This window comes from Rhinolophus sinicus, chromosome X, assembly GCF_036562045.2.
Source record: "Rhinolophus sinicus isolate RSC01 chromosome X, ASM3656204v1, whole genome shotgun sequence".
NCBI classification, from domain to species: domain Eukaryota; kingdom Metazoa; phylum Chordata; class Mammalia; order Chiroptera; family Rhinolophidae; genus Rhinolophus; species Rhinolophus sinicus.
In genome coordinates, this window is record NC_133768.1 from 9,413,683 (window position 1) to 9,438,197 (window position 24,515).

At 41.3% G+C, this 24,515-nt stretch overlaps 1 protein-coding gene across 6 annotated transcripts in view; it reads left to right on the top strand.

Moving 5' to 3' along the window:
* The window catches only part of FRMPD4 (FERM and PDZ domain containing 4), a 768,746-nt gene that overhangs the window by 573,257 nt on the left and 170,974 nt on the right, over positions 1-24,515 (top strand). For all 6 annotated transcript variants that reach the window (XM_074324292.1, XM_074324291.1, XM_074324293.1 and 3 more), the window contains one exon: positions 12,672-12,788. In XM_074324292.1, the coding sequence (XP_074180393.1) occupies positions 12,672-12,788 (117 nt within the window). The remainder of the gene's footprint in view (positions 1-12,671; positions 12,789-24,515) is intronic.

The following is a 24,515-nucleotide window of genomic DNA, read 5'->3' on the forward strand; positions in this document are numbered from 1 at the left end:
TTGAATAATCTCTTCCCTTTTATTCCTGCTGGTATGTAATTGAAGATAGTTTTAAGTAATAATTGTATTATTTTACTCAGAAATAATAAAAAGTCTTAATGGAATGGGGGATAGCTAGTAGATACACTTTTAACATAGGATTCTAAAAGTCATTAAGGAAGGCTAAGAAGATTAGTCAAGACAAGCAGATACTTTATATGTTAATACATAAACATTCAAAAATGATGAACATATATGTGTATGTCCCCAACAAACAGTGAAAATGTAATTTTCACAATGGCTAGCTAACTCAGAAAATATTTGAATTTTTCATACACAGTTCATAAAGATGTTCAGTGGAAAGCCAATTGGATCTGGCTAAGCTTGTTGAGTAGCAATATTATGCTATGAGTCATCTAAAAATAAGGCAAATGTGAACATGAATGCTGCCTCTCAAAATGATGAGTGTTTGCAAAAGTGTTTTAACAAAACATTTGAAAATTAGATTAGGCAATTTGGCAGATTCAGTCAACGCTGGATTTCATTAATCCTATAATCATTGTCAAGTTCTATGACATGATGCATTTGGTGGGTCCTGAGAGCATGTTCAGGTTTCCTATTACAGCTGAGAGTGAAAGACTGGGCCCTAGATGAAGTGCAAGAAAGCATTTAATGGTCACTATGGGTGAAATAGTTGTCTGTATGGGATAATTGGAGAAGGGTAAGGAAGATTTCCATCTCCTGATGCCTGAATTTCCCAGCATGGGACTCCTACCTGAGGAGCTTCAGTGAGAGCTCAGGTTTCAGGGAACCACCAGGAACCACCAGGGAACCAGCCAGGCTGATGTCCAGGTAGGATGAGTCGTGATGCCATCAAGTCCATGAGGACAAGTACCCTATCTGCTTGTCACAGCATTAGGCCTGTACAATGACTGACACAAAAGTCCTCAATAAAATGTTTTGAATGATTAGTGTCATGAAGGCACTGGGAGCTTGAGAGAGAGAACGAGTTCCCAGACTCTCAGTAGAACTTAGAAAGAGTTCTACTTTCAGTAATAGCTGAGAGTAGGAACTGTATTATAGGGTATCTATATCGTACACAGGGCCGATCCCAGAACCTTGCCAAAAGGAGTCAACAGCCAACGAATGCTTGTTGACTGACCAGAAGGGTCTCTCTGTGTAGAGGATTGACTTGTCCAATGCCTTGTGTGTTCACTCTGAATCTTCTCTCAGTCCACATTGGCCAGTCTTCTCTCCAGTCGGCAGCTAAACCAAACTCTTTACTGTCTTTTCAAGAGATTCATTTGCCATCTCAGATCCTTTATGGGAAAAGGAAGGACGAAAGGGATAGATATGTGTCTGATATTCACTAGCAAATGCGAACGGTCTGGTCTGGCTGTGCCCTGGGCTCTTCACACATCAAGACATCTGTGAGGGGCTTTCTAGCTGGGGTAGAATGTTCTTTGATTTTCAAACTCTTGTTCTGGTGGCTGTAGTGTACTGTCGCCTCTCTCTCATCTCTCTTGCTACCTTGCCCTAACCACCAAAATGTGGGGTCCTGTCAGTCCTAACTGTCCCAGTTCCTCCTCATAAATACTCAGACACCTTTTGTGCTACTTTCTGCTTATGTTTCCATCTTGAACTCTGCACTTTGACTAATCCTAGGAGTCTTTGGGGGGCCCTTTTCTGTCATGTCCCAACTGCCCACAGTTACCATAGTCCTTGTGTAAAAGGTTCTAACAGCTTGTGTGTCGTTAGTTAACAAACAGTATCTATTGCGCAACTACCATTTCCAGGCCTTATGTGAACTTCAGGAGTCATGTCTGAGTAGACTGTATGGTGTGGTTTACAAAATTGGTCATTATTGCTGGGTTTTGAAGTCTTCAGGTCTTAAATTTATGATAACTTTGCATCCTTTAAACATGGTTGACTAAAGAAACAAGATAACAAAGTGCAAAGTATAAAGATTGATTGGGTACTGAATCAAACAAAAGAAAACCTATAAAAGAACGTGATTGGGATAATTGGGGAAATTTTAATATGGACTGTATGTTAGATAATATTGTACCAATATTCAATTTGAGTGCAATACGCTACTGTAGTTTTAGAGGAGAATGTCTATTTTCTAAAGAGGTAGATGCTGCAGAACTTTGGCATGAAATGTCCTGATGTGTATTACTTAAGCCAGGGGTGTCCAAACTGCGGCCCATGGGCCAACTGCGGCCCATGATCCATTGTTAATTGGCCCGCAGCAAATTCCAAAAATATATTTAGTTTACTTAAATAAACCAGGTGAGGCAATACGTACTTCACCTCGAGTGAGTGGCCCGGCTGTTTGTGTATTTTACCGCATATGGCCCTTGGTGAAAAACGTTGAAAAAAGTTTGGACACCCCTGACTTAAGTGAAATGGTCCAAGTAAACATGTTATATACATAAACAGAGAGAGGGAGGGGGTAAAGGAGCAAAGGGAGAGAGGATAAAACAAACACTGCAAAATATGAACAACTGGTAAGCCTAGGTCAGTGTGTCTTAACCTCCCCACTATTGATTGACGTTTGGGGCTGGATCATTCTTTGTTGCCGGGCATCCTGGGCACTGTGGGATGTGCGTCAGCATCCCTGGCCTCCACCCACTAGATGCCAGTAGAACTCCACCACCTTCAGTTGTGACAACCAAAAATGTCTCCAGACATTTTGAAATGTCCACTGGGGGGCATCATCTCTGCTTATTGAGAACCACTGCTAAGCGAGGAGTACAAGGATGGTGCTTATATTCTCCTTCCAACTTTTCTATCTGATTGAAATTTCTCAAAATGTGAAGTCAGGGAAACAAACAATCTTGGTTGAGCGTGTGAGCTTGCCATCACTGGAGAGCCATTTCCAGCTAAGGGAACCTTGAATTGGAAAAATAAACAACCTTATATCAAGGAAACTGATCAAAGCTTAGAAAATGTGGCATCCATAAAGTTTAGATTTAAACCCTTTGGTTTTGATTTGGGGCTTCTGAATTGCAATTTCATCTTCACAAAAACAGGACTCTTTCAGGAATGCTGAGGCAGCAAGTTCCTGTTGACAACAGTGTTGCCTTTCGGGCTGTAGCATCCATCTCTTGAAATCCTGGACCCACCCAGTCTCTGTCATGTGGTTCCTTTTAGAGGATGCTCCAAGGTTAACTGTTATGCATTCGTTTGTTCAAACAAATGCTACTATAAAGCAGTTTCCATGTGGCAGATCCTGACGTCAGTACTGATGTAAAAAGTGGTTGCTTTTTTGTATCTAATTATGCCAAGTGCAGGCTTGATGGCCATTGGTGAACTCAAAAGTGAGGACAGAAGACCCAGGAGTCCCATGAGTGCTATGTCTGTACATTCTCATCATGCAGAGACACCAGCCATTCAATGACAGTAATATGAAGAGGCAATGACATTGCTTCTATGTATTTAGGTCCGCCGTCCAAAAGCAATTGATAAAATTCCAAATTCTGTATAATTCTGTAGTCCTCAGTAAAGCAAGTGTAACAGGACCACTTACGAGGTGTGATCAAGCAATATGGTGAATGTTTAAATTTTAGAAATTTATTACAGTAAAAGACACATTGCCATTAATCCCCCTCAAAATGCTCCCCCTCACTTCGAACACACTTATGCCATCGTTCTTGCCACTTTCTGAAGCAGTTCTGGAAGTCTTCTTTCATGAGTGTCTACTTCGTTCTCCATCACAACAACGCTCCATGTCACATATCGCTTCTGCTACAGCAATTTCTGTCAAATAAAAATATTACGGTGTGTCCTCAACCACCTTATTCACCGGATCTGGCACCATGAGACTTCTGGCTCTTCCCCAAAGTCAAAATGACCATGAAAGATAAACGTTTTTAATCAATTCAAGACATTGAGGCAGCCACGACTGTGCAACTAAAGCCACTCTGTCCCTATGGGCATTGTAATTGGCTAAGGGATATCACAGATAAGAGATTAAAAAGTTGCAATGAATATATTAACAAGTAAATATTTATTGAGCACCAGCTAACTGCAACATGTGGAATTTTTTAATGGTATGAATTCTCAGGAGCTTATAATCTAGGGAGACATGTATTCACATGCTAATTATATTGGCCATTATAGGAGGTAGGTGTTACCTCAGTGGTGCAAGCAGTGGCTTCCCATAAGTATAGGGAAGTGAGGTAGTCATTTTAGGGCAGGAGTATTCAGGGACTGCTCTCTGCAGGTGGTGGCATTTGATAGGAGTTTTGAGGATGGATCAATTTTGAACAGTTATGGGGAGTCGTAGTGGGGAAAGAAGAGTGTTTTAGCCAGAGGGAATAGCATGATCAAAGATATGGAGATATGGACATGGGGAACACGTGTGTTCAGTGTATGACAGGTGAGTTAGTTTAAAAGCCACAGAATATTGTTATACAAAATTAATGCATTGACAGACTAGGAAAGAAGATCTGGGCCAGGTGATTTGGGGCATTTATTTTCTATGTCGATGGGTCTGGTTTTCATTGTCTATTTTGTTCACTGATGTATTTCAAGCACCTAGAACAGCATGTGGTACATACTAGGGACTCCATCAATATTTGTTAGATGCATTAATACGTTGAAGGAATAACAATAGGAGCTATTTTTGCACATTTAATTCACATGGTTCTTATGACAATCCCACACGGTGGTTAAGATTATCTTAGCTTTCAGAAGATAAAGCTGCTGTTTTGGTGAGGATAAGGAACATCAAGTTCAGAGCTAAAGGGCAGAGCCAAGTTCAATGAAGCTGTCTGTGTCTGGACTTCATGGCTTGGCCTTATATATGCTTTATTCCTCCCTTGATTTTACACAAATGGTAGCAGGTTGTGCATCTTCTGCATCTTGCCTTCTTTTATTCTTATTTTTCCATTTACTTCAGGATCTTTCCAAATCTGTACACAAAGAAATTCCCCCATTCACAGCTGCGTAGTATTCCACTGTGTGTTTGTACCCTAGTTTATTTCATTCATCTTGTACTGATGGACACTTAGGTCAAAGGGCATACACATTTACAATTTGGATAGAGACTACTAAATTACACTCCATGGGGGCTTGTTGAGATGCACTCTGAACACTATATGACAGTGTGTGTTCCTCTATAGCTGCGCTAACACCGTGTGTTTTCAAACTTTCAGTACTACCTCTGCAGTTTCTCCAATGAATCCACCAAAGTCCAGATGGAATCATATTCCTTTTTCAGTTCCTTTTGATTAAAATAAATGATTAGTTATAAAAGTAATGCATATTCATTATAAGAAATAAGAAAAAACAAAAGCAGACAAACCAAACCCCACCTCAATCTCATAACCCAGAGATAGTCACTGTGGAGCCATGCTTCCAGACTGTTGTCTTATGCCTATGTACATGGATATTTTTAAAAAGTAGATCATATTGTACACACACTTTTTTTTAAATTTAATTTTATTAAATTTATCGGGGTGACAATTGTTAGTAAAATTACATAGATTTCAGGTGTACAATTTCGTTCACTTGGTTTATGTCTCAATGGTATCCATTGTTGGATGAACCATCATGGCGGCAGCCAGCCCCTCTTGTTAAGCTGTTGTGAGATTTGAGATAGAGTGATCTGTCAACGTGCCTAGAACAGTGCCTGCCTAACAGCAGTTATTAAACCTGTGTGACGCTCCCCCTCCTCCCTCGACACATACTCTTATTTGCCTGAAGGCAGGAAGCTAGCATTTAAATGCCTAAGATTCTGTTGCCAGTACCATCGTGTACCTTGTACTCTATTCATTCAATTCACATTGAGTTTCTATCACGTGCTGGACACTGGTCTGAGTAAGAGAGATAGAAAGTGAAGAAGACCTGGTCCTTGCCCTCACAGGTGTGCCAGCTTAGCATATCCACTTGGCATCGTGTGCTTACCTGGGACATACAACTACAGACTCATGAGCACGGACAACACCATTCTATTGAAAGGGGCTGGAGACTTCACCAGCTGACTAGTCCCACATTTAGCTCTGAAATGCCAAATGCCTCTCTGGGCATCCTTGCCCAACCTGACCAGTCTGTATCTGTTTCCTCCTGTATTATACAGGGCTAATTATAATTGTCCTTCCACATCCACAGAGTTGGAGAGTTCAGTGTGCTAACAGATGCAAATCACTTTGAAAAAGTCAATGTCTAATTCAAGGCAGAGCTGCATCTGACTTTAATGGCCCCCTGTGTGCAATGTTTGGGGACTCTAAGTATTGTGTCCTCAGACTCTTACAACGTCTTGAGTCTGTCACAGGGTTGTTTACAGAGTGAGGCTAAAGTTTGGATGTGCAGATTTTTAGAAGGAAAACCAGTTAGCCTGGATTTAATTCTCCTAGTAATTCTCCCAGATACCCAATTAGGAAACAAGTTATTCAGTGGTGAGAGGTTTGTATTGAAACTCATAATCACACAATCAGTTTAATTGTGTGGGTTGGTAAATCATGCAATGAAGCAGATAAAAATAATCCGAAAAATGTTTAAATTGCTTTATTAAAATATATATTCATTTTTTTATCAGAGTTAAACTCTTGATTAATAATACATTTCTGCTTGACTAAAATGATTTGGTAATGAATATATTCTTGAGTTTCTCCTTTTAAGAGGCTTGGCATTAATATTTAAAGTGGTTTTTTTAACTACCTGCTTTCCCCCCTTTACTGTATTTTCCTGTCCTTCTTGTCATAACAGAAGTGGAATCTTAAAAATAGTTGCTAGGATGACTCTTCTGTCTGCATGGCTTTGATGTTATTTTCACCCTATCAATGTAGCTTTCTTCACTTGTACCCACACTAGAAGCTACTAATAAGGGTCCATAGGATAGAAAACTGTTTTCTCTTGTATGAGACTGAAATACTGTGACCACTGTCCTAAAGCCTGATTGAATGAAGAGAGTTATATTCTGAGGTAGGAAAGAACGTGACCTATTTCAGAAGTGTCCCTGTATCAACAGCATGATTAACTAGAACCAGAAGCCTTAGTTGGTCAATCAGTTCCTCCTTCATCCATGAGAACAAGAAGTTTTGCAGGACAGGACGCCCTCAACCCCAATGGGCACACAGTTGGTCACAAAAGGAACAAGACTACCACCAAACTTGGAGCTTTTTCAATTCATCCAGAACCATCTTTTGTTCATTTTCTCACTCCTTCTCTGCTTCCTTTACCTTAACCTACATTGCATGTCAACCTTGAATGTCATCTGCTTGCAAATGGTGTGAAGTTAGGAGTTCTGTTAGTTTATGGGTACTGTAACCCAACCACCATTTAGAGCAAAATAAGTGAGAAAATGCTTTACATTTCTTAACACCATCTGTAACAGTATGTATCCTTGGGTTATTCTGAAAAATCTTTGTGAGTCCAAAGAGACAAGATGATCAAATTCAGGGTCATGTTTGATTTTGTGGGATTTGTATGGTGTCATTCTATGTCAGGAATGAATAACTGAGTAGATTTGGCTTATCTGAAATGGACATTATAATTAACTCCTCAACACCAATTTCAGAGGATGCAGCTTAATGCTGGCTACTGGTCGTAAATGCTACCAGGTATATAAGGAAACCCATACACTGAAGTCATATTTAATTATGGCACAGTGTAAGTAGTATGGAGTTTAGAGCAGGAAGCCTCGGGCTTCAGTCCTGGACATTCTCCTAACTAGTTGTATAACATCCACAGGAGCTTTGCATAAGGTGAGTCTGGGGGAGCTCTACCATCCTCACCCCCCATTTCCACCCCTAGTACAATCTGTGGAACACAAGTGCTTGCCACAACAAGCAATCTCCCTTCCAACTAATTGGAGTCCTGGGCCTCTTTCCCCACAGTGAAGAAAATGTAATGACTCCGCTAGACTTGGATAAGACATTCTCTCTGAGCGTCAGTTTCTTCATTCTTAAAAATAGATGCATTAATGCTTTAGCAGGCATTCTATTGTGGCAGGCTTGTGAGTATCTCAAGAAGTTATATATGTAGAAGTGCTGTGTAAACTAGTAGGTCCAATGCAAAAGTTATTTTCCTTACTAGTACAACCACTTGTAACACAGCATGCCGGCCGATGAGACTCTTCTGAATGAGTCCAGCTCTGTACTTCAGGGCTTTCCATATCTCATTTATCTGTATAACATTGCTGTGAGCTGGGTGTCATTTCCATCTGACACAAAACTAAAACCCAGAAAGGCCAAGTAATTCGCCTAAAGCCATGAAGCTATTCCGTGGCAAACCTGGGATTTGAACCCGTTCTCTCTGATGTCAAGATACATTCTACTTATCCTAATTAGGTTGCCAGTGGAAACACTGAGATGGCTTGTTTTTTGTTTTAAGTGTATTGAGCACCAACTGTATGTCAAGTACCAACCTAAGAATTGTACCTTCATTACTTTATGAGCTAAGCAGGGCCACTATTGTCATTTTTGCTGGATCATTCTGTGTTCTGGGGGTTGGACTGTGCATTGAAGGACGGTCAGCAACATCCCTGGTCTGTACCCATTAGATGCCAGAAGCATCCCTCTCCCAGTTGTGGCGACCAACAGTGTCTCCAGACATTGCCAAGCATCTCCTAGCGATAAAATCCACCCCAGATGAGAATCACTGATTGAGACTAATTCTATTTTACAGATGATGAAAATAAGGTAGAGAGAGTTTAGAGTCCAGGGTCACAGAGCCAGTAAGTGGCCAAATTAACTGTCTGACTTGGGACTTTGGATCCGGACCTCCCCTTCCTTCTCCCCCACAACATCCCTTTTTCTGATATTGAGGTATATTTCTAAGGAAATTCAGGTCACCATCATGGCCTGGAGGTGGTTTTAAGACTGTGCCTGCTCCTAGGCTGCATTTGCCATCAAGATTTCGTCCTGGGCTGATAGATGTATACACAGGAAGAGATCATGGGTTGCTTCCACCATTGGTCCCAATGCAAATAGCTGTGCCACTGTGCCTGTACCCTTCACAGCTTCTCTCACTTCATGTGAAGTATGAAGATCTGTTTTGTCCAGGACAGTTTCCATCTGTTGCAAAGAATAGATGGGTGAGGCACAAAGTTGCAAACCAGTTCAGTCTGTGGTGGGGAGTTTCTGGAGAGACTGAAATAGCCCTGCCAATGTAGGTCGCTATTTTTAAGGCTGAGCTAAGTGTTTGAAAATGGTTCACACAGCCATGATCTCAGGTTGAAGTCACAGAACATCGCAGTTGCAAGGAATCTCAAGGCCTGGCCTGAGACAAGTGGAAAGTGACCCTCTGTCCCAAGGATCACACACACAGCTGGGAAAAACTGTCTGATATTCTCTTCTCCTTTGAGAACAGCTGAACTCATCAACTTCTGACCTTATAACTGGGGCTAGCTACAGCCCCTTCTTGCCCTCCTCTTGCCAGAATGGAAAAAAATAGATGACTGAGCCTTTCACCCTTTTCTATTTTGAGACTTGATAAAGCCATTTATACTTGCATCACTACCCTAAGTCCTATATTCTCTCGACGGATAGGTAGAGATCTGTTTAGCAGATACTTTATAGCACATAGTATAGCGTGTGCCAAGAGTCATACTAAGCGCTTTACAAAACTCACTTCATATTTTCCCAAAGATGTGGTCCCATTATTGCCATTTTATAGAGGAGGAGCTGGGACTGAGGGAGTTGGAGAGCTTGAGTAACTTGCTCAAGTTTATGGAAAGTAAGTGGCAGAGCCTCCATTTAAGAGAGTCTGAGTCTAGCCCACTTCTCAGACTTGAGTGGGCACCAGCATGGCCTAGAGGCTTGGTGACACAGACTGCTGGGTCAGCCCCATCACCTCAGATTTGGGGGTTCAGTAGGTTTTGGGTGGTGGCCAAGGATTTGCATTTCTAACAAATTCCTAAGTGCTGCTTCTGCTTCTGGTCCCGAGGCCACGCTTGGTGAATCTGCTGCTCCAGCAGGCAAGCTCCCCACTGCCACAGCCCGCTACTCCTATCTAGTCAGTATCAGACGGGGCTCCGAGGCCAAACAATGAGGGGCTCTGCTTTTATATGCACTGGCTGGCCCTGCTGCTACTCTAAAAGTGGCCACCTCTTTGCCTCCCGGTAGAAACAAACTGTCTTTCAGCAGTGATGGGATGGGGCACATTTAGGAGTGATGGAGAGTTTGGTGCAGCCACAGAGGTGGGAACTGGAAAACAGGGTCCCTGGAGCATCTTCCCAGCCCAGAGTAACCCCCCAGCTTCCAATGCTAGATATTGTTGGGGTAAACTTGCAGTTATCACACTGCATGGAAGCAAGAGCCAAATCCCTCCATAATCATGACCTTTATCCTTGGTTTTTCTCTAGGCTGTTACGGTTAGATATGTGTTATTTTCTTTTCTACTTGCGCATTTAGTTTGCTAAGTTCTACTATTGTCTTTCCAAACCATGTTTTTAATGTCAACACAGGACAGACATATAGTCATATCTGATGTTAATTATTACTTGTTTTCTTTCGGCTGATGTCCCTTGACCCGAATGAACTCATTTAGTGTTTGTGGATTTTTCCAGTATTAGCGCTTCACTTGGTGTTCTCTGACAAAAGGCTGTATTGGAAAACAACTTGCTGGACTGTGTTTCCTACTTCCTGAACATCCTGTACAGGACAGAGTGCAGTTTATAATAAAATCCAGGCTTCCTCGATCTCATTATTATAATTCTGTATTTTACATGTAAATTATATATATTAGGAAGCCTGTGTCTTTCTTTTCATGATTTAGACTTCGGGGGTGGAGGGTGCAGAGAATGGAAGAAAGGAAAAGAAGACAAAAGAAAAGACAGGTTACTGTATCTTTTTTTAATAAGTTAGCCCCTTCTGGGAAGGATTAATGTTCTGCTATAGCACATAATGTAGTAATCTAGAATAAATTCTGGCATTCTCTACACAGGCCTCCTTTTACTTACAAGAATATTATTTGTGTCACTGCTTACTGTACTCATGCTTCTACAAAATTTTTTAATAACAGGGTATACTGTGTTCATACCTCCAAGGGCTTATTTTCTTGGTTCCACCTTGGAAAACAGTGTAGAGAAATTGGCGTTTTTTTGGTATACGTCAGGGTAGAAATTCATGCGTTCGTTCACTGTAAGGGAGCAACACATTTTTTTAAAACCACCAGAGGAGATTGCCACTGCTGGCTTGCGTGAAGAAGAGGGACAAAAACGGTTGCCATGTCTTTGATTTTAATAGTCAACGGGTAAGAAGTAACCCTATAGTGGCATTCTAAATTTACCAGACCTATATTAAATTTGTGAACTCTTTCGCTCACCACACTTTATAAAGGATGTGGGAAAACTGAAAGGAAGTTAATGTAAAGCAATGGAGGTGGTTAACATTATGTAAAACAGTTCCTCTTGAGAAAACTTACAGGAAATGGACTTGTGTCACCTGAGGGAAGTGTTGGGTTATGGTCAGATGTATGATTTTGGTGAGGCGTTGGGGTGACTTACTCTGGGGAATTAAAAGTCTCCCCTTCTCACGGAAAGGTTGACACCCCCGATTTGGGTGTTTGCTGTGGGAGGGCAACAGGCTGCATGAGAGCTGCCATATACATACAGTTGTGTCAGTCGCCCATGTGACTGGTGCAGGAGTTGGGGGGGTGGCTTCTTTCTTATCTTAAAGGGCACGCAGGTACACTATTGAGACACTGGTGGTGAGGCCCCGGAGATGTCATCACTGCTCTTCCCCACACACTTAAGTACCAGTCTGCAATTTGGGTCTTGCAGGCAATCCAGAGTAACTTCACCTGGACCAAAAGGCCCAAATGATGAGGAATGTTGGTCGATCCTAAATGGTATTGCTTATTTCCTTTCCATAGTTAAGCTCAGAAGGAATCTTAGGAATTCATGAAAGAACGGTGGAATTTCTGCACATCCTGGGCAGATGTGGAGTGGCCAGGACTCCGATGCTCCAACGAAACTGGGCTCAGGCCTCTGGTTAGGGATTGTGACTGCGCTATGCTGCCCATCATAACTGCTTGTCCCTTGGAGTCCCTTGCCCTTTCCTCTTGCTCTTGGAAAGGCATGCTTCTAGAAAATTCTACTTGTCCTTTCATTTTTCTGATGAGTCAAATTTAAGGTGTGGACTGAAAATTGTAAAAGTAATTGTGTGCATTTTCATTGCAATTTAAATTGAGAGGTTGTCTAAGGTTGTATGACTCACTTGACTAGAGTGTGGTTGCTGTGAATGGAAATTATGTCTTTTGTGTCAGAGGAGTCCTGGAAAGTGAGGCTTGGGGTTATTTGTTTAAGACCCATAAAAACTGTAGTCTATTTTCATATGTGTGTTTGTGTTTATATTGTGGTGTGATATCTATTTATGTGCAAAACTATGCTAATGCCTGGTCTCAGGAATGTCTAGTGTAATAGAATGTGTGCAAAACTTTTGTTCAAAATTGGCTTGTGTGTCCTCAGGAAAGTTACTTAATCTTTTCAAGCCATTCATTGTTTCCTCATCTGTGAAATAGAATAAGTACACTTTCCTCATAGGGCATCTGTCACAAAGTAAGCAAGATGCTATAAAGAAAAATGAGGAGCATGGTACCCGACGCAAAACATTCTTTATCATTGTTCATTTAATCAGCTGAGAATATAGCGCACAGTGGAGAGGAGCAAGTCTCTGGAGTTTGTCTCACAGGAAATGTTTAGGAATCAGGTGTACTGATGCTTTTCTTTCTTTTTTTTCCAGCCATAGGACAAAGTCTTCAGGCTGGCCGCCTCCCTCTGGAACCTGGGGCTTGAACCAGGTGCCACCCTATGGATGGGAGATGATGGCGAACCGGGATGGCCGGGACTGCTTCATCAGGTATGTTGAACAGAGGGCATGAACAGTAAAATCTTTGGTTTTTTGAACATCTCTGTTTTGACCCTCTACTCAGGAAAATTAGTATACTTAAATTAGGGACTCACAAGCATTCAGAGGCCATTATTCAAGCAGCTGGATCTCCTGTGCCTTCTGCATCTTGTGACGTGAGCTTGCTTGGGTCTGGGACAGGCGCCATCTTAGAGTGATGTAGTGCAGTAATCCTGGGCCAGAACAAACGTGTTCATTAGTAAATCCAAGGCCAGTTTGTACTCATTGTCTGAGGCTACCAGTAAAGTTTGACAAGGAGGGGTATCATTTAAAATGCTTTCTAGAAATGGTCAAGACAGAAATGTTACTGACTCAGCTGTAACTAGAAAACTCAGCTAAAAAGATTATGTGCATTATGGGTTGTGTCATAAATTTCTCACACTGACATTAGCTGGTGTTTTGGATTTTTTGTGGTGCTTTTTTTGATTGTGGGGTTATATATATATATAACGCAAAATTTACCATTTTAACCATTTTTAGGTGTGCAATATGTACAATTCAGTAACGTCCCATTTCCAGAACTTTTTTCTCATCCCCAACAGAAACTCTGTCCCCATTACACACTAACTCCCTATCCCCCCTCTCCCCAGCCCCTGGTAACCTCTATTCTACTTTCTGTCTCTATGAATCTCCCTATTTTAGGTACCTCACCTAAGTGCAATCATATAATATTTGTCCTTTTGTATCTGTCTTATTTCACTTGGCATAATGTCCTCAAGATTCAGCCATGTTGTAGCACATATCAGAATTTCATTCCTTTTTAAGGCTGAATAATGTTCTGCTGTATGGCTATATACCATATTTGTTTATCCATTCACCTGTCAATGGATAGTTGGGTTGCTTCCACCTTTTGGCTCTTGTGAATAGTGCTGCTGTGAACATTCATGTACAAGTATCTGTTTGAGTCCTTCTTTTCCACTTTCTTGGCAATCTATGTACAAGTGGAATTGCTGGACCATATGGTAATTCTATGTTTACCTTACTGAGGACCCACCAAACCAAACCATTCTCCATGGCAGCTGTAGTGCTCTGGTGGTTTGCATTTGTATGGGAAGAATACTGATATCACACTTCTCAAAACAGCAAGGGTCCACCCTGCTTTCTTCTCCAACCTAAGGGAAATATTCTTACCTAGGACATATTAGTGATATCTATTTGAAATCAGGAAGCATGGTTTGCCCTGGTCTAATAAAACTGAGCAGAGATTGGCAGCCGAAGGAAACAAATCTTTCACGCCACAGGCTGCATTCTTCGTTTCAGCCAACCTGACTATGGACTGGTTAGCAAACACAGGATCGTCATGCGGTGGGAGATCATTTTTATAAAAATTACAATGTCTGCAAAGATTAGGGATTTAATCTTCTGTGCATACCAGCACCTCCATGTTAGGATTGTTGGAAAGTAGCTAGGGGCATAACTCACATGAGTGTTGTGGCCAGTTTCCCAGTCTCTGAAGCCCAAATCTCTCCTCTCCCTGGAATTACTATGGAGAGGAGAAGACACCCCCTCCTCAGAGTACAGTTGGTTGCTGAGGGGTTTGCCTCCTGGGTCCATCCTGGGAAATTCAAGTTGCCCTTGAACATGAGCCATTGGGGAGGCATGGGGGGGCGGGAGAGGACTGAGAGAGGGACTGTGGGAAGTGACCCTCCAGCTCTTCAAGTCTTTCCTGAGGATGTGCTCCCAGAGAAACGATAGTGGAAATGGCAGTGGGAGCAAAATCTCCCAGAAAGCTCCAAGACTGGAAGAAAGGCCAATAGTTTTGCTTACACCCTAGATTCTAAATCATTAATTTCATGAATTTTCCCAAGTCTCTCATACTGCTAGAAAGATGATATTTTTGATATTATATTGTGTCACCTATTTTGTAACATGGTTATGAATTTATGTAATTGACTCAGTTGAGGTAGCCTAAATGCTCTGATTCAAAACAGTAAACATTTCTGCCAAATAAATGTAATTTTCAAAAACCATGAATTATCAATGTATGAAGTTCTATCTCAGACTTCTCCAATTACAATGGGTTTTTGTTTTTTCCTTTTCTTTTTCTTTGTCCTTGGTTGGATTTGGGTTCCTGTATATTCCCTGCCATTTGATCAATGGATAGAAACGAGGGCCAACCCAGGTGTCCATTTAGCATTTACAATGGCCTAATGCCAGCTATTAAAATGTGTAAGAGCAAATCAGCAATCTGATAGAGATATCTGCACTGACAACTAAATGGCAAGTTTTAAAACCAAGGTCACCAGTGTAACTTTTCCAAATCTGTGGGGTTTTTTTACTTGAAAAGAAAGTTTCCACAGTCCTCTCAGAGACATTGTTTTAAGATGTTAAGAACAGTAGTTCTTTGGAAAGTGTTTGTTCTTTCTTGGTCACTAATGAGTTTTATAAACAAGGAGAATCATTCTGATTTTTTTTCTTACCTACTGAGGACTGTCCATTATAAAGAGATACTCTAATGAGCAGCATTTCTGGGGAGTCTGGGTTTGCAGTATAAAGTATATCTCTACTCATTAGTTTTAGAAGTTAAAAGAACAATTTGAAAATTAATCCGTGGTTAGTAATTAGCACCTTTGCATTTAATTTTTCACTCTTTTATATATTCTCTTTGAAAGAGATTAGATGTCTCCTTTTTAAAATATTTTCTTAGGATCTAAACGATAACCCACATCAAACCATCATTTTTTGACGGAGGAAAAACTACTTCCAAGTGATGGACAAGCTATGGGAGGAACCAGGCTTCACATGTTCAAAGTTAGAGTATCATAGCTAAATAATGAGATAATTCTATCATTATGCAGCTTTCAGAACATGGCCCAGGATACTTCAAATGTATTCAAATTTCATATTCCCTTTCCCGTCCCCAATTATTTAGAGTAGGACTAAGTAACCTGTTTTCTGTAAAGAGTTATTAGTCCATAGAGTTAAACATTTTTTTCATGCCATGTGCACATGTTAAAGTACCTTTGTATAATATTGTATAGTCTCCAGACTAGTGGTTCTCAACCTTGGCTGTACATTGCAGTAGCCTGAGGTACAGTAAAAATTCTGATGCCTGGGTGGCTTAGTTTGTTTGGGCTGCTATAATAAAATATCATAGACTGGGTGGCTTAAACACAGAAAGTTTTTTCTGACAGTTCTGAAGACTGAGAAGTCCAAGATCAGAGTGCCAGCATGGTTGGGTTCTTGGTGAGGGCTCTCCTCCTGGCGTGGAGATGGCTATCTTCTCACTGTATCCTCACAAGGCAGAGAGAGAGAGAGACAGAGAGATCATCTCTCCAGCTGTGTTCTTAGAAGGACACCAATCCCATCATAAGGGCTCCACTCTCATGACCTAATCATCTCCCAAAGGCTCTACCTCCAAATACCATGACACTGGGGATTAGGACTCTAACGTGAGTTTGGAAGCAACACAAACATTCTGGCCATAGCACTGTCTGGAGAAGAGCCTAGGAATAGGGAGTTTCAGGGGCTTCAGGTTCTAGTAAACAGCTATGGTTGCTCTTTAAAGCACTTTTCTGCATTTGACCTCATTAATAAGGGATAATTATCCCATTTGGCAGGTGATAAAACAAAGGCTCAGACTAATCAAATAGCTTTCCCAAAGCTTACACACATGTAGCAAGCAAGTCTCAATGCATAGCTTCTTGAAATATACCAGATCCCTCATTAAGAAAGAGCAAGTTTTGTTGGTATTAGAAAAATATGAAATAGTTTTTTGAGAAACAGAGAACATTGCTTAAAAAACATGACAGCTGCAAAATAAAACAAAATTTGTCAATTTTTTTTAACCAGTTAAGAGAAAGAGAACAGAACAGGGAAAGGGAGAGAGGCAGATGTGATGAAGGAAACTCTGAGGAAATGGTGACTCTCAGGAAAGAGTGTCCTAGTGAGAAATGGGTGACGGAGAGATGGATGGAAAGAGAAATTAAGAGAAACAGAGAAAGTGGGGTACTCCGAGGTGGTTGTTATAATAAAAGTATCAATAAATAATAGGTGTGGATGCAGGTGGATATAGATATAATTATGGATACGAATAGGGATATAGATGAACATCGAATATAGATATTGACATCGATATTGATATAGATATATTAGGTTGGTGCAAAAGTAATTGCAGTTTTTGCCATTTTTAACCTTTTAAACTGCAATTACTTTTGCACCAACCTAATAGATGGATATAGACTATAGGTATAGATGATATAAATGGCATAGACCTAGACATAGATGAGTAACCATGCAACTGGGTGTGCCCAAGAGGCTCTTGGTTTCTGGGTATTATTCTGACATAATTACTGATAGCATCTCCATTTGCTCTCAGAGTGTTCTGCTTTGGATAATACAGGTAAGATAACTATATATCACACCACCAAAGTTTAGAAAACTCTTGCAAGACATTAGATTTCATTTCATCTTGACAACTGCCCTCTAAGGTCGTTAAGGCACATTAAAGAATCTCCTTAGTGCAGAAAAAGCCAAGGTTGACGAGGATTGGGTTCTCCACATCCGATGGCTAGTCAGACCAGTGTTGCACCCCCTCTTCCGATGCCAAGGTTTTGGTTCTTTTGGCGCTGTCATGGAGTTGAATCCATACTAAACCCCCTAACATTGTATAAGGATTCCTACCCCTAGAATTACCCAGCTCTATCCCTGTGTGCTCAGCTCAGCTCACCTCCACCTGCCCATCATACCCTCCCTACTCAGCATCCTTAGAAATGGCCTGATCAGCCTGGTGAGTCGTGTGCTGCTTTCAGAAGCTGGCCTTGGCTACACCCAATATCTATCCACCCGACATGTATTGAGCACCCTAAGTGCTGAAGATACCAAAATAAGGAAGATAAGTGCATACCTTTAAGGATCTTAGAGTGTGGCGGAAGTGATAAGTGAAATAATAGAATGTGCTTTAGATGCAGTGGAAGCGCCCCCAAGGGGGAACTAATCCAATCTGTTGGAAGTGGGGCTGAGGCTGGGTGAGAATGCAGGCCGTTGCCATGGGCCTCATACTACAGAGAGGCAAGTTTCATTCTCAACCAAGCAATGTATCTTTTAACCTCTGTAGACACACATAGTATGTGTACTAATGAGAGGAAAGGGAGTATTATGTGTTACTTGTTTTCTTTGTTGAGTTAAATGGAATAAGAACATGCTTGTTTGTGGGGATGGGGAAAGTTAATGCAAAAATAATGCACTTCATTAATTTGGGGCTTTGGTTTTTGTAGATCGAAGGAAAAATGAAAGCACGAGCACAATAAATATTAAAACACTAGCTGGCAAGATAGATGATTATGATGAGACCCGTGGGAGTCTAGGGATAGGAATGGGGGCCTGGGGTGGGAGAGGAGACTGGAGGTTCATGTCCAAGCCACATGCTCTGATTTTCCAAGTTCTAAGTTTCAAAGGCTTTTTTTTTTTTTAACCTGCTGGCTTTCTGGCCACTGTCACCCTGTGAGTGTACAAAACTAGCCCTGTGTATATATTGGACAAGACACCCTGTTCTATTATTCTACCAGCAATCCCCATGGTGGGTCATTAAGCAGGGTCACTAACTTCATAATGCAGAAGAATTCAGTTCTGAAACCTGAACAGTGGAGATGAGTAATGAGATGCAGAAACTTGCACTTTGTTCTCCAGTATGGACTTAGCCCAACTTGGGAGAAGTTTAGCCATTCTGATCTGCCAGTCAATTCCGTAGTCCATGGGAAGTGTATTTTTGGCTCACCCATCTCCAGAAAAGAATAACCTGAAAAAATGCAGGCAGTTTGTGTGTGTCCCACCCTCCTTTCTTATTAACCACAGCAGAAGACAGTCAAGTCTGTGTGCCAGGATTCTGTCATCATGGAAATTAGAAATGGCAAACCTTCCCTCATCCTTACAGCGGAGCCTCAAAGTACCCTCTTTAGCCTTGACCTAGTCTAGTTCAAGTGTCCCAAAGAAGGAAGAAGCAATCAAATGTCCTCACATGTTATTTGGTCATTCGAGGGCTATTCTTCAGTATTGTTTTCCTGACTTTTACCCCAAGACGTTATAAGAAAGTCTTACTGTTAGTCTGTGGATGGGCCCTTAATATGTTACCCTGTGCTGATTGTCCTTGAACTTCTCCTTCTCTGGAAAATTTTTTAAAAGTCAAGAAGCGTTAAGATATAAAGTTGGATGTGGGTATTGTGGCTGCACCCACAACCCCTGTGTAATATTTTCAGATTTGAAGCAGACATGAACTTCCTACTTTCTCAAGCCTGCATTTTTAATGCACCCCCTACAAAGGACAAATTAATCTGAGACAGTCATGAGTTGTTACCTTTGTTTCTGGTAATAAAATGCAGAAGGTCTTGGTGGAAATTACAAGTTGTGCCAATAAAGGAAATAATAGAGATCTCTTTGATGTGGGTTGCTCTGTTATTTCGTGAAGTTTTAAATATCCAGAGTTAAGAATTGGCATTACATTAGAGAAGAAGCAGCTTACCTCACTTTTTGTGTTTTTGATGAAGAATTCTTAAATAAAATATATCACTTCCAAGTATACACAATGAATTCTGTCTAAAAATGCAAATTGCCTCGTGGCAAGAGCACATGCCATTTAGTTAAACAAGTTCCTTAGGATCCAAGCATCCAGTCAAGGGAAGGGAGGTATATTATAATTTGGGGATTGGAGGAACAAAGTAAACGTGATAGTGTCATTACATGAAATGAAGGGTAATTATGTCGTGTCAACGTGAAAGCTCCCAGGCTGAACATTGGAAGCTGTTTATTCCCTTTGTTGGAGCAGATTTATTTTTCTTTCGAACCTGACAAAGCACCTATCCGCTGAGTTAATAATCTGTGCTCCCAGCTGGAAGGTAAGTGTGCGGAGCTGATGGAAGGACTTTTAACAGGAAGGTTCTGAAATGACACTGTCATTCCAGATCGAACTGGGCATGCAGCACAAAGAGCTTTGCTAGGCAGACGTCTCCTGTATCAGAGGCTATTTCATTTCCCCTGTGCATTTGTTCTCAAAACTTTGCTGGTTTTCTTAATCTGGCCATCATCCTAGGACGAGTCCCTGAAATACTTGGCTTATTTCCGGCAGGCCCAAGTCTCTGAAGGGACTGTAATTATCAGAAGTTCCTTGGGCCACTTGACAACAGGGTGGGGACATCATTCGGGCGGAGCTATGGACAGCAGGTTAGCTGCTGCCCAGGGTGGCTCTTTCTTCTCCTGAGCTTTCCTGGAGCCCCTAGGGATATACACGAAGTGGGTCACAAAGTCCATTTGGAATCGTAGGGACAGCCAACCTGTGAAAAGGAGAAGCACCTGGGTAACCAGGTTTCCATCACAGCCTGTAATTGAAATGCTAGCTTGGGGCTGCCTACCACCCCTTGGTTCTTTCGAGTGGCCTTTGGATCTGTCCTTTGTGGACTGAGCCAACCCTTGCTGAGAGCAATTTTGATGTCATTGCCCAAAGCTGGGGACACAGGCAGGAAATTCTGGCCTGTGCCAAGCACCAAGTGGGGGGTAAGGGTGTTGCTGCCAAGTAAATTGGCTGAACTTAAGAGGACATGGAATCACCTTTGTGGCAGGTGTCTTTTCATTATTGTCTGAAGTCCTGCAAGAGGAGCAGAGGAGGGCTGGTGACAAGGGGCCTTACTGTGGTCGAGCAGGGTGTGGGAAAGAACAGTTCCCTGCCAAGCTAGAATAAACCTCGCTCTCAATGGCCAGTTTCTGGGGAAGAGCCTCTTCAGCTGCAAGGATGATGAGACATGCAGTACTTTCTGTGTCAGTGCACCCTGGCCAGTCTGAGTCCACGTAGCCACGTCACGTAGTTGTTACGTGGAGTATGCCACTCAGCTGCTCCCGGAGCACAGGCTCGGTGATAGCATATCAAGTTGGGAAGGCCATGAGAGACTCTCAAAGAAGGCTGTTTTGATCTTAAAGGATGCTACTGGGCATTGTGACCAGCTAGATAATTTGGGGGGCCCATTGCAAAATGGAAAATGCAGGCCCCCTGTTCTAAAAACAGGAAGAAGGTGCTGATCAAGGTACTAGAAGGGAAAGGTTTTCCTTTTCTTCTGTCATCTGTCAACATGTCACAGTCTTTTATTTGCTAGTCGATGTCATTCTAAGTAAAGCTAAAAATGTAAACTAGTAGCATAAATGTTACTGATCATGAGTATACTGCGCAATATGAGTTTTAGACGCAAATGTAGGAGCATTTAACTCATCTGAGGAATTACTGAAATGACACCATTGTGTTTGGTAGCTCATGTATGTATATGTATTTCATTCTAACCAGAGAAGTAGAAATGCTGCACAAAACTGTCAGAATAGTTTTCACTTCTGCAACTCTACCAACAGTCCCTACTTTTGGCTTGCTGATAAATAAGGAAAGACTGAAAGGAAGAGGAATTATGGGTTGCCCTATCTTTCCCTTTTCTTCTCTGTCATCACTTTCATTGTAAGTGAATGGCCGATTCTGGAAAGTAACGTGAGTAAGAAAGGATGTGACAGGATTCCTTAGTCATTCGTGTTTGTGTTTCGTAGAAACCCACATTTGTTCAACACTAATTAGCCCTCATCCCTTACCTCCCAACCTCACCTCTTGAAGTTTTCTAAATCATGTATTTAGTGGCTTCTCAATAAAGACTTAGCAAAGAGGAAAGATTGGCTCTAGCTATTGACTCCCTCAGATAGCAAACTCCCTGTCCTCTCAAGGAGGGGTTTTCTCACCAAAAGGTAGACACTCTTCTCCCCCTGCCCCCAGCCCTTAATTCTCTAGGCTAGGTCAGCAACCTTTTTTCTGTAAAAAGGCTATGGAGCCAATGGAGACTATTGGAATTTAACACAATGCAACTCTGCCATTGTAGTGTGAAAGCAGCCATAGGAAGTATGTGAACAAGTGGAGATGGTTGTGTTTCAATAAAATTTTATTAAAAATAAAACAAAACAGACTGGGGCCAGATTTGGCCCGTGGGCTATAAGTGTTTGTCATATCTTGCTGTAAAGCGTCATGCATTTGACCCCATTCTCATATTTTTAATTCACTAACTGATAAATTTTCAAAACCTTCCCATGAAATGGGAGCTACCGTTTATTTTATATATAAAAGAAACTAGGGCAAACAAACATTGGTAAAGGGACTTTTCTGAGCTTGCACTATGAGTCATACAGGGAGCTAAAAATGGACCCCAGAGCCCTGTTTTCTCCGACTTGTTGCCAAAAAGCTCTATATGATATATTTATGTTGGCAAACAGTTCTTGTGCAGCTCTGACATCCATGACCTACCTCTAAAGAATGTTCTAGGAATGATATTGTCAAAATCGACCAAAGAAGTAGAACTTTTAATACAGGGGTGTCATGACTCCTCCCGTCCATGTGGTGGGTGCCGAGGGAGAGGAGGTCGGCTGATCACAGGATTTGTAGCTGCTCCCCACCTCCCAACTAGCACCTTTGTTGGGAGAGGGATGGAGGGACAGGAAACGATAGCAACACGAAGCTCAGTCATGAAGCTCAGTCATGCGGAATGCCTAATGCAAGAGCAAATAATTATTAGGGAGGTGAAAATTACATAGCAACTTGCTCTTACTAATGGTCTACAGAGGCACTTTTGTACTTTCAAAGAATTAATTGTCCATAGTGTATTGAAGAAATTCTGCTCATTATCTTTGTGGAATTTTATACAGCTCCCATGTAAAAGTCCCCAGTTCATTTTTGGTGATGTTCTGTTCTAGGCTGTTCTCTTGACTTCCATGACACCACCCCCCTTCTTTTGCTTCAAACTCACTGGAGGGTCTTTCTCATGTTGCCTCAATTGGTTCTTCTTTGTTAGCTCAACATTTAAACTTCCATGTCCAACACATCAAGCGTATGTTCCTACTTAAAATGCACATGCACACACACACACACACACACACACACACACACACACAAAACATGATTCATGAATTTAAATATGATGATACCACTTGGTTTTGGTCCACAAACTGAGTTGGTTTGCACTGCCCTGCTCACCTTAAACAAACGAGTGTGGCTGCATTTCAATACAACTTTACAGACACTGAAACTTGAATTTCATATAATTTTCATGTATCACGAAATATTATACTTATGTTGATTTTTTTTTTTTTTTTTGCAAAATCATCTTAGCTCACAGATGGCTGGTAGGATTTGGCCCAAAGGCTGTGGTTTGCAGATCCCCATTCAAGATAATCTCTTAAAATACTTTTTAAAGCTCAGTGATTATTTTTCTTCGTAATTTTACCTGGGTCACCTTCATTCCTCCTTTCTGTAATACCTTTAATGAGATGACCCTGAGCTCAAAAATCGCCAACCTGTCTTACAACACCACATTTGTTTCTGACTTTCAACATGACATTTGGAAGGTCACGCAATCTCTTTTCCTTTTCCCTTGTGCACCGAATTGTCATAATACCTTGGTTGCCATAGAATACTTGGGGAATACAGGACAGTATACTGTTAAATCTTAAAGATAACGGCTCTTATTGTTCCTCTCCACTATTATTGGAAATTGAAGACATGCCTTCAAATCTGCAGGTATAACTTAGAGTTAGGTTACAACTCTGTCATGTTGCTAAGCAATTGTTCTCCTATTTTTGTTCACTTTTAGCAGTGCCTTTTTTTTTTCTAGCTTAAATATTTAGTAGATTAGAACTGTCTTCAGAATGATGTATTTCTTAAAGTCTTTATTTTCCAGTCATCGGTCAGAGTGCTATTATGTAAATGATTGAAGTAAGTATTTAAAATGTGGGTTTAAAGATCTTCTCAGGATCAGAAGGTGACCCTGGAAAGAGAGGGATGGGAGAGAGAGCTGAACAACAGAGAGCGGAGGAAGGATAAAGTCAAGGAATCTTTTAAGCTCCTATAAGAAGAAGGTTTGGCTGGATCTCCAGAGGAAGATGAAAAGAACACAGGCTTGAGGGAAAGTAGAATTCATTGGAACAGCATGGGCCTGTAGGGGGTCAATTATCTGTTTTAAAACTAAAATGGGCAACTGTGGAATGATTTGGTCAAACATGTTTTGGCAGCCTTTGCATTGTAGTCCAATTACCTTGAATGCGTATGATAACTTTTTTTGTGTGCACTGTTTGTTTATGACCCACCTGTCTCCAAGAGAAATGTCTAAGCCTCAACTAGCCTGTGGGGCTCTTGGGTCTGTTGTGTCCCAGCCGGTGGCATCCTTATGCTATGTTTTAAGGGTTTCAGGGCTCTGTGAGAGGGCTAGATTTCAACCCCCATTTGGCCCCTAGGCCAGGCCATTTGCAATTCTGAGGTGATTCATGATTAAAGACACCTAATTTGGTGGCAATGCACTTGAATAGCTATTCCCTAGATGGAATTTCTAAACAGGGTCAAAGAGCAATTTAGGGGACCAGTCTGTAAAGGACCAGGTGGAATTCACTTGCATTGACCCCAATACATGTGTCAAAGAGAAGGACTCATTTGTCTAGTTCTTCACAAATCTAAATTGTCCTAATAGTGACAAAGTAAAATGATAAACTCTAGAATTTTATTATAGCAATTGTTTTAATGGCAAGATTTCCAAATGCCTAGTGTACGGCTCCCTCCTTTTATGTTCTCTTGAGCCACCATTATGAGGCACACTCAAGGTTAAGGAAGGAGGATTAGCTTTGGTCCTTTTTTGGCGTGGTTCCTTCATGCTTTTGTTATATCTGTTTTCTCCAGGGACTTCA